The sequence below is a fragment of the Paramormyrops kingsleyae genome, chromosome 22, assembly GCF_048594095.1.
Source record: "Paramormyrops kingsleyae isolate MSU_618 chromosome 22, PKINGS_0.4, whole genome shotgun sequence".
In the NCBI taxonomy this organism is placed as follows: Eukaryota; Metazoa; Chordata; class Actinopteri; order Osteoglossiformes; family Mormyridae; genus Paramormyrops; species Paramormyrops kingsleyae.
Genome location: NC_132818.1, coordinates 13,673,140 through 13,686,718, shown reverse-complemented (window position 1 = coordinate 13,686,718; position 13,579 = coordinate 13,673,140). Strand labels below are relative to the sequence as shown.

At 51.8% G+C, this 13,579-nt stretch overlaps 1 protein-coding gene across 15 annotated transcripts in view; it reads right to left on the bottom strand.

Moving 5' to 3' along the window:
• The window catches only part of rbfox1 (RNA binding fox-1 homolog 1), a 270,001-nt gene that overhangs the window by 61,137 nt on the left and 195,285 nt on the right, over positions 1–13,579 (bottom strand). The window contains exon 1 of one of the 15 annotated variants that reach the window (XM_072705287.1): positions 283–507. The exons of the other annotated variants lie outside the window; for them this stretch is intronic. Within the exon in view, the coding sequence (XP_072561388.1) occupies positions 283–336 (54 nt within the window). The 5' untranslated portion in view covers positions 337–507. Of the gene's footprint in view, positions 1–282; positions 508–13,579 lie in introns of those variants that run through there. 15 annotated transcript variants of the gene reach the window in all.

The window sequence follows — 13,579 nt, the reverse complement described above, 5'->3', positions numbered from 1 at the left end:
GCAAAAAGACCATCTCCCTGCGATCTACATGTCCAGGGTCTCAAACATCACTTTCAATTAATCTTCATAAAAGTGCCTTCGCTATCTGACGCGCAGCCACAAGCGATCGCTCTCTCGCTCACATGCATGCGCGGGCGCTCTGCTCTCTCCCAGGGTACCTCAGAAACCCCCTCTTCCCCCCCCCCGCCCCCTCACTTCCTGGCACTAGCAGTGGACTCATGGCTCCCCCTTTCATTCTCACTCCCGACCCGGCACTGCGACGCGAGCGGAGAGCAAACTCACCCCAGGCTGAAAGCTGCTTCCACCGTGAGGGACAAGCCAGGCGCAGATCAGCATTGGTCGACGGGGCGTTCCATGTAACGCACTCGCACTACACACGGGGGGTGGGGGGGAGGCGCAGAGGCTACGCTTCTGGGGGTGCGCATGCAAGGAGAACCCCGGGGGAGAGAGAGCAGAGCAGAGCAGAAGAGGGATGGGAAATAGATAATCCAACAAGCGTGTCTCCCTCAGTGCAATGCATCATGCTGCTCTATCGCAGGCTGCCGGACTGTGCTGGTGGGAGGGGCCCGTGCTGCTCCTGATTGGCCAGCCGGGCTCATTCCTATAGAGAACAACCAATCAGCCACTACTGTTTATTTCCTTATATTACTTATTCATCTACCCAATTATACTGGTTTTTCTTGGGGGGGGGGGGGGCGTAATGTGCTCTCAGCTCAAGTGCACACTGGAGCTGCAGAGGAGATCAGGGGGGGGTGCAGGGAGAACACGAGTGGAAGAGAAGAGGGTAGCAAGAGAGCGAGAGAGGAGGGAATCCAGCTGCTATGGGTGGGGGGGGGGAGGCACAGTGTGGGGCCACATTTTTATACACTATAAACTTCATCTGAGCCGGTTACTCTGCTCATCCCTCAGCAATGGGGTCAGTGGATGGTGAACTCCCACCCCACCCCCCCGATTCGCGGTGTAATCAAATTGCAGCCGATTTCCCGAACCCATAATGAAAAGAGGGGGGAAGGGGGGGAACAGCACAGGTGATGGGGGGCCGCTCGCTTGGCTGTCAAACATTATTACTGGCGAGTGCGCGCCCCCGTCTCACATGTAGTCTGACAATGAATAAATTTCACAGGCCAGTGGTTGGCGGCGTGGGCGGAGGCAGAGCACAGACACCTCCGCGCTCCGAGGGGGTGTCTAAAACAATATCGCCATCCTCTGCCTGCTTCTCATCCTCCTCTATTCAAACCCCTCCTTTATCTCAGACAGGAGGACAGACTCCATACACGAGGCGCGGATCCCATCTACGGCATTTTCCCTTCGCTGCCTGAGGCTTCCGTACTTAAACTTTTATCCTCCTCGACACGATTATTTATTCACCTGTCAATTTGCAAACATTTGCTGCCCCCCCAAAAATTCACGTGCATCCCTCTGACTGTAAGCTAGTGTGAAACAAATCCCTTGATATGCATTGGACAGTGAAACACACCTCTGTGGTTGCGGATACAATTTGGGATTAAATGTCACAGACAGTCATTACTGGCCGGCGAAACTGGGAATCCGGAAGCCCCTCGGGACAGTACTGCTGCCTATGGCATTGAATGAGCCTGAGCCCACAGCATCGGCAGCGGGAGGCAGAGCGGAGATCAGCACGTGCCGTAATCAGCTAATCGGCCACTTCAGGCAGGCCGGTAAACACAGCGATAGTGGGCCCAGTAATCACACACATTCAGATGCAGGAAAATACCGAAATAAAGCAGGCTGGGGGGGGGGGGCATCTCTGGCTGGATCAGGGGACTTCGGAACACAGGGGGTGGGACAGATCGGCAGAGTGGGACGCATACTACTCCTGGCAGAATCCAGGTAGGTGGGCCCGTGCACTTCAGGGAAGCAGAAGGTCATTTTTGTTTCTGCAGCACGTTAGGCAGGAGCCAGCCCGCAATCTCCCCCCCCCCCCACAAGCCGATTCACTGCTACCTGCACCACCCCTACGAATTTCAGTGCTTTTTTAAAATTTCAGCAGGAAACCCAGAGGACGAGGGAGTCGTCACCTGACCACATGAGGTGGGGTGGGGTCCGTGTACTGCCGTATGCGTCAGACGCAGAGCTGTTACAGAAAGACGGTTTTAAGATGACAACAGAGGCTCTGTGAGGGGGCTTATATCCTGGAATTTTCTCCAGTGTCTACAGCAATATTGTAGCGCACAGACCAACATCACTGTGTTTGTTCCCCGGAGACTCTCATTGTGAAACAGAGTCGGTGACTCTGAGGGTGAGAATGGGACAAATGAATACGGTGGGGGGTGGGGTGGAGAATAATAATATACTGGCATTATCTGGCATTAAATTCAATAATAGAATTAGGACAGCATCGGCTGGGGGGGGCATCGATATAAAATCAATTATGTTGTCAGTAAGATGGATTACTCACAATTTTCCATTTCGTGGAAAAAATGATGGCCGATTCTGTGGTCAGTGGGTTTATGCGACTTTATGATGTGATTCTCAGAAGCTGCTTAGCAAGGTCTGTGTCAGGACATTAATATATATGACAAAAACATCATGAAATGCAATAAACAGAGTAAATACTGCCCTCTCTCTGGAAAATGCATTTAAACAGAGTGAACAGACATTTCTGGCTCTCCCGAGATATAAAATAACTCCCACAGTCCTGCTAATCCACGACATCGGGGGCCTCTGTGGCCATACACACAGTGACAGCCTCCCAGACGGGAAGGCTTGGCCCAAGCCAGCGCCACACTGACGGCAGGTTGCGGGAAGTTCCAGAAAATCCCGAGCGGATTCCGGGTTTAACTTCACTCACAGTCAGCGGACCCCAAGATGCCACACTTTGCGGACCTGATAGGAAACATCAAACCTGCGTGTGGGGGTGGGTGGGCTTGAGGAAATCCCAATGAACATATCAGAAATGATGAAGATGAGACACGTCTGCTTAATCTCTTCACATTCGCGAATGTGTCTGGATATTACTTTCTACCACCAAGCCTGTTTTGAAGTGGCGAAATGGCCACATTTTACAGTAAACGCTTCACAAACTCATTCATGAGCATCCACGAAAGCATGGCTCAAGGGTCCAACAGCAACACCCTGACATCATGCACTGGGAACCACAGTGCCACCTTCTGATCTCAGCATCCCTGAGGATACGGTGCGGGTTGTAACAAAACGTCCTAATCTGACCCTATCAATATGTTTCCAAAAAAAAAACGTAGCACTCAACTGGATGTTCTTCTCCCATTTGGAGCTGGGGAGCCCTGCGAAGCCTTCATTCTGATCATATCAGCGTGACGGAGATGGGTGAGAGCGGAAGGCTGGCCAGGCTGCGTGGCGATTTCACCCAGATTACCCGTTAGTGGGTCTGTCACTTCCCATTCTGGTCAACATGCCGTCGGGGGGGAGGAATGGGGGTGCACAAATGCCCAGGAAATTCGTTTCCCAGGATACACACCACAGACGCAGTTTAACATGCTACTGTGTGGTGTTGAGCCGCACTCTGCCCTGTCCCCCCCCCCCCCCCCCCGGGGCTGCACGTCGTGCCCATGGCGCAGTATTCACCTGTGCAAAGACAAGCCTAAGGTTTGTTTTGAAATCAAGATGCTCAGGCTGTTCCTGACGAAAAAGTGGATTAATTTCAAAGCCGTAAAGATGGACACTGTGGGACATAAATACCCCTACCCCCCCGGGGGGCTTCCAGTTCATACCACCACACCCCCAGAACCAACAAAACCACATTACATTAATCTTATGCCACTGTGACCCTTTACTTATTAAATGCAGCCATTTTTCGATTCCCCTTTTGTGGAGTAATATGGTAATTGCATAAGGCAGTGATATGACACAGAAGCGAGTATCAAATCCGATTTGGCGCCGATTTAAATATGAAACTCGAACCTGAAGCCACAAGTCTGCATGCAGAAAATGTCAAAAGACAAAAGCAGACCTTCATTCCGGCCCAGTTCTGCAACCCCTCGGGCTGATCTACCGTCTTACGCTTTTGAACGCCGCCTTTGAAGAGGCGCTCAGGGGGGAAGAACAGCCCCCCCCCCCCCCCCCCCCCAACCGGGACAGAAAGAAAAAGATCAAAATGCAGCACAACAGGGTCAGGCTTGGCGTCCCATTTAAACGACAAAAAGACAACCCCCCCCCCACCCCAACCCAACTAAAAATAACGGCACCCTTTTCCACACTTCTAATTTCTCCGATTGCCAGGAAAGTGGTGTCTAGACGGACTGAGATGAAGGAGGAATTTCACACTGCTGCATCCCAATAAAACGGCCCCCCCGGCGGAATGCCAAGCCCCACACAAGCCGGCTGAACTCCCGGGAGGTGGCAGGATGGGGGAGAGAGCAGGGCCCCATAAACTGTGATCCCCCCCTTTTCTTTTCCCCTCTTTTTGTTTTAATCCGCGCCCGATTTGACCGAAGGCCGTCTCTAACCCACTTTCGCCAGCTGATCCCAGGGTTTCATCTCACATGAAGAAGCAAATCTCATTTCCACAGGAGCTCCGACGCTGAAAAATATTCCGATCTCTTCAGAAAAGCTGGAGAGCCTCATTTTGCTATTCACAAAATCTTCTGAGGTTCTGAGCTCCGTCTTAAAACACTGATTTTTTTTTAAATCTTAAAAATACATTTTTTTTTTATCATTTTATCCCAACGATCTTTACAGCCTGACAATACTCTTGTGGATTTGAATGGATTTGAACATCAGATCAAAGTAACAGGTTGACTGCTGGTATCAGTTTGCAAGAACACCTTTATACAGCCAGGGGGCTGGGTGTTGGGTGGGGTCTTTCTCCTTGGGACATGGAGGATTTGGGTGGCAGCTGAGCACCTCCACCTACCCCCTGCGTCTCCTGTGCAATTGTCGGATGGGAAGCCAAGAGGAGGAACATGGAGGAAGTATGTATGCAAGAACATTGCAGAGACAAAGAGAGAGACAGGTGGAACAGGAGGGAGAACATGGGGGGAGAATATGGAGGAGAATATGGGGAGAACGTGGGAGAGAACATAGACAAGAACATGACAGAGAATATGGGGGGGAATATGGAGGAAAATATGGGGAGAACGTGGGAGAGAACATAGACAAGAACATGACAGAGAATATGGGGAGAACGTGGGAGAGAACATAGACAAGAACATAACAGAGAATATGGGGGGGAATATGGAGGAGAATATGGGGAGAACGTGGGAGAGAACATAGACAAGAACATGACAGAGAATATGGGGGGGAATAGGGAGGAAAATATGGGGAGAACGTGGTGGGAGAAAATCTGGAAGAATATGGGGGAGCCTATGCAGAACAAGAAAGAATATATGGGGAACATGTGAGGGAACATAAGGTGAGAACATCAAGGAACACTGACACACTAATGGTTGGTCGGTATAGTGTCACAGACAATTCTGCACTGTAACTGACTTTAAAGTCACATCTGTAGCTTACCGGACATTTTATACATGAAAGATATGGCCACATAATTTCATTCATTTAATACCTTGAAACAGTAATTTGCATTCATTATGAATCCTGAAGACCCATGTCACCCGAGTGGAGAAAGAAAAGCAAAAAACAGACTGCTTCTGGGTAATTTAGTCACATCTAAAATAGCCCAGTCAGGTGACTGGAGCACACTTCACTAGCGTTTCCGGAAGCCTCCATGGCAGTGCCTCCAGATGCCAGCCGCACTTCTAGCCTACGTGCCCATCCAGAGCAGGAAGTGTGCAGATGATGTCATGTGTCGAGAAGCATGGCTGCCTGTCTGTCATTGTTGTGGCAGCCATGAGAGGGAGGGGGGGAGGGGTGAACAGCAGTCAGCTAACACGCCCTCCATTACAGGAAAGGAGGAGGGGCCAGCCTTGGAGCTGTCTGCAAACGATAGGGCCCTTGAGGAGAGAGGTTAGCCCCCGCCCCCCCCCCCCGCATCTGACCGCCCATCTTATCACAAGTGAATCCCGTCCTGTCTCATGCGTCCGTAGCTTGGTGAGTACGATAGTGAGAGTGCCCTCTAGAGTCCTTCCAGGGTGGGGTGCCCACACCTTATTACGCCAATAATAAACAAAGAAACACAATTGACAAGACCCTGAGCAGACGGGTCCTGTGCAGGTTAAATGTGTGTGTGTCACATGCCTGAAAGCCTATTTTGAACACTTTGTGTGTTTAGCTGACCGCGCCAGTACGACACGCTCGCGAACCCCGAGGGGCAGCCCCTGGGCCACGTTAATTCAGCCGCTGTGTCGTTTGATTTGCTCACTAAAGGCGCAGAAAGACCATGACAGGAAAGCCTGTAATTATGAATAAAGCCATATTGATTAAACGGCCACCAGATCACTGAACTCCCCACAGCTGTGGACCTAGTGTCACATTCCACACTGACTCCTTAAAAATACCCCCCCCCCCTCCCTTGGTGCCCCCGCCCTTAATTTTTCCCATTAGTGTTTTAACCTCGGCCGGCAATGCCATGAATCCGTCCATGAGACGCCCCCCCCCCCACCACCCACGCCATTGTCGGGACGCTCTCTCTGGATTGGCTCGGGCTGAGGGTGGTTCCCGAGGCAGCCGACTCGGCGTATCAGGAATAAAATCCAATTCTAGTGCCTGACACTTCAATTTAGCTCCCGGAGCGGCAGAGGCGGCGGGCCGCTCCCCTTCCCCGCGGTGATGGAGGGCGTCGGCGCGGCGGCGGCGCGCCCTGCTGGTGATGCATGTGTCGTCTCCCTACATCACCGCTGCAGAAATCAATTTTTAATTGACTATATTGTTTCAGGAATGTGACTGGTCCGCCGCAGCCTTGAAACTAATCCCCCCCCAGCTCTTAACCCCCCGCCTCGCCGCCGGCCTTTCCCTCTACCTTAAAGAAGTATTTAAGTGCTCACGTCCGTGGCGCTCTATCACTCCCGCGTACGGCTTATGAACATTAACCCCAGAGCGCCATGACAGGGGTGGAAGCATCCCGACGGCCTGAAACGCCGACAGTCAGCACGGGGATTGGGCCATTTCCCACAGTAATTCTGCTTTCAAAGAGCATTTTATAACATCTACTGCTATTTGGAAGATAACCTGTGTTTCCCCGCTTCTCCGCCTTGCCTGCCTTCCCGATGGACATCATTTTGATTTTGTTAAGTTCACACTTGAATGATAAAAGCAACCTCTGGTATTTTTCTGGTCAAAACTCAGCCGCCCTGCAACCCCCCCCCCCCCCCCCCCAAGGCACTGAGAGGCGTAGGAGCTGTGGAGACGCATGTCTTTCCTCTAACGGCCAAACGAGCCTCCCCATTGGCCTCCGCCTGATATTACGATCACTCATCCCTCATAAAGCCAAAAAAAAAAAACAACTTTGGTTGACTTGTGCGCGGCAGGTGAGGGGCACCCACCGGGGGTGCCAGGAGGTCGTCCAAACACTCCTCACCCCATAAACCAGATCATGCGGTGGTGAGCTCTCCCAGCGAGAAAAGCCCTCCAGGCCGAGCTTCCAGGCAAGTAGGAGATTAAAATTAAACACATGCCGTGGGAAAATGTGGATACAATTTTAAAACTACTACTATTATTACAAACATATTATTTCCTACCATATAATGATTTCTATATACAGGCTTCAAGTGAGAGTTAAATCAACAATAACACAGACACACGCAGACACACACATGCATGCACATATGCAGACACACGAGGACAGACACACAGATCAGCCAATACAACATGCTTGAGCCCACAGTGTCAGAAGAAATCAAATCAGTCAACTGTCACATGAAATTATGTAATTATACATGACATCATATATCACACAAGGAACATTAAACCCAAAACCTTCTGCCGACATATGACCCGTGCTCAGTGTCAGACACACACAGGCAGGCTGGTTAATGGCACGGTTTATCAGCATGTGGCGGTCTGTCACAAGCCAGAGCGGGACACTGACACGGGGCGCTGACGCAGGGGTTGTGTGCAGGGCACATATAGGGGTGCATGGACACACAAATATACAAATGCAGGGGAGCACAGCCACACAGGTATGCACACGTATGGGCACATGTCCACACAGACATACACATGGACGCTAATTTTCAGTTTCCTGTTTAAGGACATCAGTGAGTGGGGAACAGGCACCCGTTCTCAGGTGTGTGTGTGTGTGGGGGGGGGGGGGGGTTGGGAGTAGCCGTGGAGTGTGTGACACGCCAGGCTTTGTCTGCAGCAAACTGCTGCCATCAGCACATTGGCCGCTCGGCTGGGCCTGCTGGCTTCGCAAGGCGCCGCTCATCAATCTTAACAAAGGCCCCGCCCCCCCCCCCCCCGAGCTTAAGAGCTGCTATTGCTTCTGCAGTTGTTCACTTTCAGGAGTATTAATCCCCCCAACCCCAGACCCACCTGTCTGGCTGTTTTTAACGTGGAAGGGTGACTCTATACACGTAGGACAGGTATTTGTACTTATGCTAATTAAAAATCCCGGTTTCACCAACTGCACTGAACAACAACACATGTTTTCTGTCATCCACCGAGACTGAATCCACACACACACACACACACACACACACACACTTACTTTTGTGGCTGCAAACGAATAGCGCTAAATTAAATGACTGTACAGTATTTTCCGATTAGTGTCCTTCACTCCAAGTTTCATTCACCTCATTGTATTCTGAGAAATGCAGCAAGACCTTCAGTGCAAAGCCATTAGAGGCAAGGACCCCTCCTCGAGACAGTGGCGGCGATCAGCACTGTGCGATGGGCGCGAGAGGGACCGCACACTGACCAGGAAGGTCATAAAGACCTCAGCGCTTCACATGTGGGACAGGGGAGAATGTCGAAACAGGACCCCTCCCCAATTTCAGCTGTCAGCTGCTGAAAAGAGGAATGATCAGTATTCCGCTGAGCTGCCCCCCGACGGCGGTGCTCCCCCTAACCTGCGCGCTCACCGCACCGCTGACTGCGAATCTCCTCACTCATCCACCATCCACAGGACACCTGTGCTGGCATGATACCGAACACAGAAGGGGTGGAGTTAAAAAAAGAAAAGAAAAAGAAGAATGAAACAAGCGGGTGGAAATACACAGACAGGTGGGGGGGGGGGGGTACGCAGCGGTTCGTGACGTGACCACCTCCTTCCTCCATCACATGACACGGCATCTGGCGGCCCGCCACCAGAAGGAGCACATGGAGACGTCAGGGCGCCGAATAGGGAGAAAGGGGCCGGCAGGTGGAGAAAATACCCAGTGAAGGGAGAAAATGGAAGGCTTCTGGTGGAACATTTACGTCATGTGATGTGCTGCAGGCAAGCCGCCATGGCGTAGGGGAAGAGAGAATGGCGAACTGTAAACACATCTGAAGCCGCCGCAGAAACTCACATCCTGCCTGCAGCTGACGGACAGAGAGCCGGGATCTGATTAGCACCATGGACAGCTCCATGATCGAGCGAGCGAGCGAGAGAGAGAACAAGCCGGAGTCTTTCCCAGAGCTTGCTGGCCTCCGGACTGGATCGGAGTCCTGCTCTGCTTACCATCCACACCTGCCGGAATCCCTGCCTTGTCCATGCAAAGATGGTCCACAACCCGGTCTACACCCACAGCCAGACGTGGTATGGTATCCAATTAAGCCGATGCTAATGCTAGTGAGGCTTTGTTAAGACAGAGCCTGAGAGTGACTGGCTGGACACAGCGCTCTCACTGGCCCGAGGGCACTATATCAACAGCCAGCTGCTGTAATACCGTGTTCCCACCGCATCACCACGGTGTGGCCTCATCATACACCTCCTCAGGAAGGAAGAGTACGACTGGGGGAGGCCTTCTCACACGCAGGTCAACACGGGTGCCAGGTGGGGGCCAAGCGAGAGAGCCATCGTTATGGCCATGCTTACTTGCCCCCCCAGGTCGGGGCCGGAGTTCTAGCACAGCACACGATGGGAGTGTATTTCATTCAGGGGCATGTCGGAGCAGGCGGGGGGAGCGCAGAGATGAGATGTGAAGCACTCAGTTGTAAAAACGTGCTCTGACAACCCCCCCCCCCCCCCCCACCACCACTGCTCATGGCTATGTGACTGAATGCAGAATGGTAAGTCCTGGGGGGGGGGGGGGGGGGGGGCGCACATTATGCCTGATAAGCGAGGCGTCCCGCGTTCCCGCTCGCCTCAGCAGTTCAGCCTTTACATTATTCCGAGCCGGTGAGACTTAAAGAAACAGGGAATTGGACAAAACCTGCCGAGCTGGCCAATTCTTGGGGGGGGGGGGGGGGGGGGTGTAACAAGCATTCAATATTCAAAGCAGGCAAGTGGGGGGGGGGGGGGCTTCCAGCTGAAACACATCACATGTATCTGCTTCAAAATAAGAAGACGCAGCTCAGGAGCAGAGTTCAGTGTGCACTTCCCTTCATGAGATGACGGGGACCAGCGTCCACAGGGGGCAGCACACGACGCCGGCTGCCCTGGGGGGGCATGTCAAGTTCAGCTTTCCAGAGAACACAGACACACATTTCACGAATGTGATGTTTTAATTAACATGTAATACAATCTTAATCAGAAAGACTCCATGTGAATGAGATATTTATCAACAATATGTGACTGGCACTGTTCTAGATTTTGTTCTGTCATGGAACTCGATGCAAACTTGAGCATAAGTGAAGGTGACTCTGTAGAACGTCCTGTGTGATAAGAAGCCCACGGGGCCCGTTTGAGCCCAGCTCTGCTCAGCCCGGTTCAGTAGTCAGCGCGTGCTCCTTCCCTCCCCCCCTCCCTCTCACTCCCTCCCTCCCCCCCTCCCTCTCACTCCCTCCATCGCTCTCCCCCTCCTGAGGTGTGCTATCTTCCACGATGCCGTAATCACCTTCAGGTGCTTCCCGTGTCCTCGATTCCAGCCGCAGGCCGAATTTATCAGAGTTATTTTTAAAGACACACTTTTAAACCTCTTAACGCACTGCCTCTTAACACAGTGCTTCTTAACGCACCACCTGCTAACGTGGCGCTCATGCCGGGCCCTTGGAGCGCCTCATGGATCGGAACCTCGCCGCTGTCAACAGTGACGCCTCTCCCAGAAAATGCTGTGTTTCCCAGATTGTTTCCCAGGAAGATTTACCTTAATCCTCATTTGAATATTTCCACTTTACTCTGCACTTCAAATCTTGTGCATGAAAATGTAAAATTCCGATAATGGTTTAAAAGTTTCAGTAAATGGAACTTGGAACTCTGGCATTCCCACTGGTGAAGAGAGCGGTCCGGGCGAATTTAGCACCCCCGCGTATCACCATGAAGCCCGGCGTCACATGTGAATCATGGCTCACCTGCCCATCTGTAATCTCCCCCCCCCCCTAGACACGAGATGGCACCCCCCACGCTCTGACTCCCAGAGGCCTGGTGTGCGTGTCATTCTGTGGCGGGCAAAGGTAGGTCACCGCAAGACGAGACCGGCGACGGGTGACAGCGGAGGAGCGGTGGGTCGGATCACGACGGACAAATCTGTCCTCCGAACTGTAAGCTGTTAACACGATTTATATAAAGCACAGAGTCCAGAAGCTGCCATCCCCACCATGGTGACATACATCCCTAATCTCACCATCGGCTTCCTGGTCACAGTTTAGAAAATAAAATTGAATTCAAAAAAGGATTCGCAGGTGGATGTGGCGACAAGCAGCAGGGGGCACTGATGGGTGGGCACTGACAGCTCAGGCCAGCAGAGCTCCTTATTAAAGATTAACGTGTGTTTAAACTCCCCCTCTCCTGACAACCCCCCGTTTGTACCATGGCGTTTATTGGCCCCACGATAATACCCCGCTCATCTACCCCCTGTGTGGGCAGGTGTTTAGGAGACATCATTAGCGCTAACGGTGGATGATGCACGTCAGAAACGGCATAGTGTGAAGCTCAACCCACAGACGCTGAATAGCGCCTCACAATGAGCACTACCGGGGTCCCGGTAACCCGTCTGCGTGACCTGTGCGGCCAGCGCCTAACTAGATGACTGCGGTGTAGAGGACCAACACCAGCCTCTCCTAGCAGCTGCGCTAGATCCCTGTTCCACTCAAACATGGAATGTGGAGTGTGCAACCATACGCTAAACAACTGAACAGAACCAGCTTGCCCATTGCCAAAGTAGGCTTTCCAGTACCCACACGGTGGGCTCTCCCAGACAGGACAAACACAGAGAGGGGGTGTTGTCAGATATGGAAAGGGGCGGAGCCAAATAAAGACATGGCGAGGGGCCAAAAACTGACATGGTGGAGCCATTGCTGTGACATATTCTGTCCAAAAGACTCATGGGTCAGGCAACTGAACACATATCACTGAGAATGCTGGCGTTCCGGAGGAACCTGCACCAAATTCTTTGAGTATTGCACAATTCCAATGGAGCTCAGGCACATGGCTTTATGTAAAGATTGTCATGCCATGAAAGATGCCCCCTGTTGGCGATGTATGATATGAATTAGCAAAGCACACTATAAGAACTCCACACTTCCCATGCAGCTGGTGGTATATTTAGTACCCCAGAAAAAAAGAGACCCTCCTTTTCTTCTGGAAAAAAGCAAGAGTATCCCAGGCTGCTCCGGCTGACAACAAAGACGAAATATGCTTTTTATTTTAATGAGGTGCCAGATCACAAACTCACATCAGCATCTTATGAAATTCAAATGCAATTTGAAAAGAACTCCATGCTATAATTTGTAAATACCCGGGACCTGTGGTTTTAAATATAAAAACTTGCTTAGTATTCAATGAAAAGACCCTTACAAATCCTTTACCGGTGATGCGGAAATACCACCGTAATTATTTAGAGTCGGGCCGTATTTATATTCATCACGCCGAGGCCGCAGTGACCGCTTGCCGATTTCAACTGGACTGCAGTGTCACCGCAAGGAAATGCTGTGGCTGCAGTGGATTAGTCATGTCTAACGGAACATACCGCGGATCAGAAAACGCCACCGACCCGCAAACCACAGGAGCGACGGGTCACTTTTTCGGCAACAATTTCCGCCACTGATAAATCCTGAATTTGGGATGTCTCTTATGCCTCATCCACCCCCCTCCCCCCCCCTAGGCCAAGGCCCCACCACGCCAGCAGCACGGAGAAGGACGACAGAAGGAGACTCCTCTCGGCCCCTCATTAAAGGCCCCGCTGGGCCCCTGGGCGAGTACTCGGGGGGCCCGCAGGAATAAACCCCTCTCACTTCAAACAGGCAGTATGGTCAGAATCCAATTGACTTGAGACAAAAGTAAAAGCAATCAGTATGTTACAGGCAGAGCTGGAACCATATGTTAATTATGTAAATGATTCATTTTAATCAGCCCGAACCATGTAAAGAGTCAGAGGAAAGCTGGGCGTGGGGTGTTATTAAACGCGGCATCAATATTCATCCCGGGTGGCGTTGCGGACGTATCCGTCCCGGCACAGTCTGATGAGGGGGGGAGGGGGATACCATCTGTCTCACTTCATATGCTGCTTGCCCCGAGACCTTAGCTCCGGGGTCAGAGGGCATGAGATGCAGGGGGGCAGGGAGAACAGCCATTGCAGTGAGAGGCGTCGACATGGTGGCAGCAACCCCTTAGACTTGCAGGTTAACGTGACTGTACAGCAGCACCAGCTGTTCTCACAGC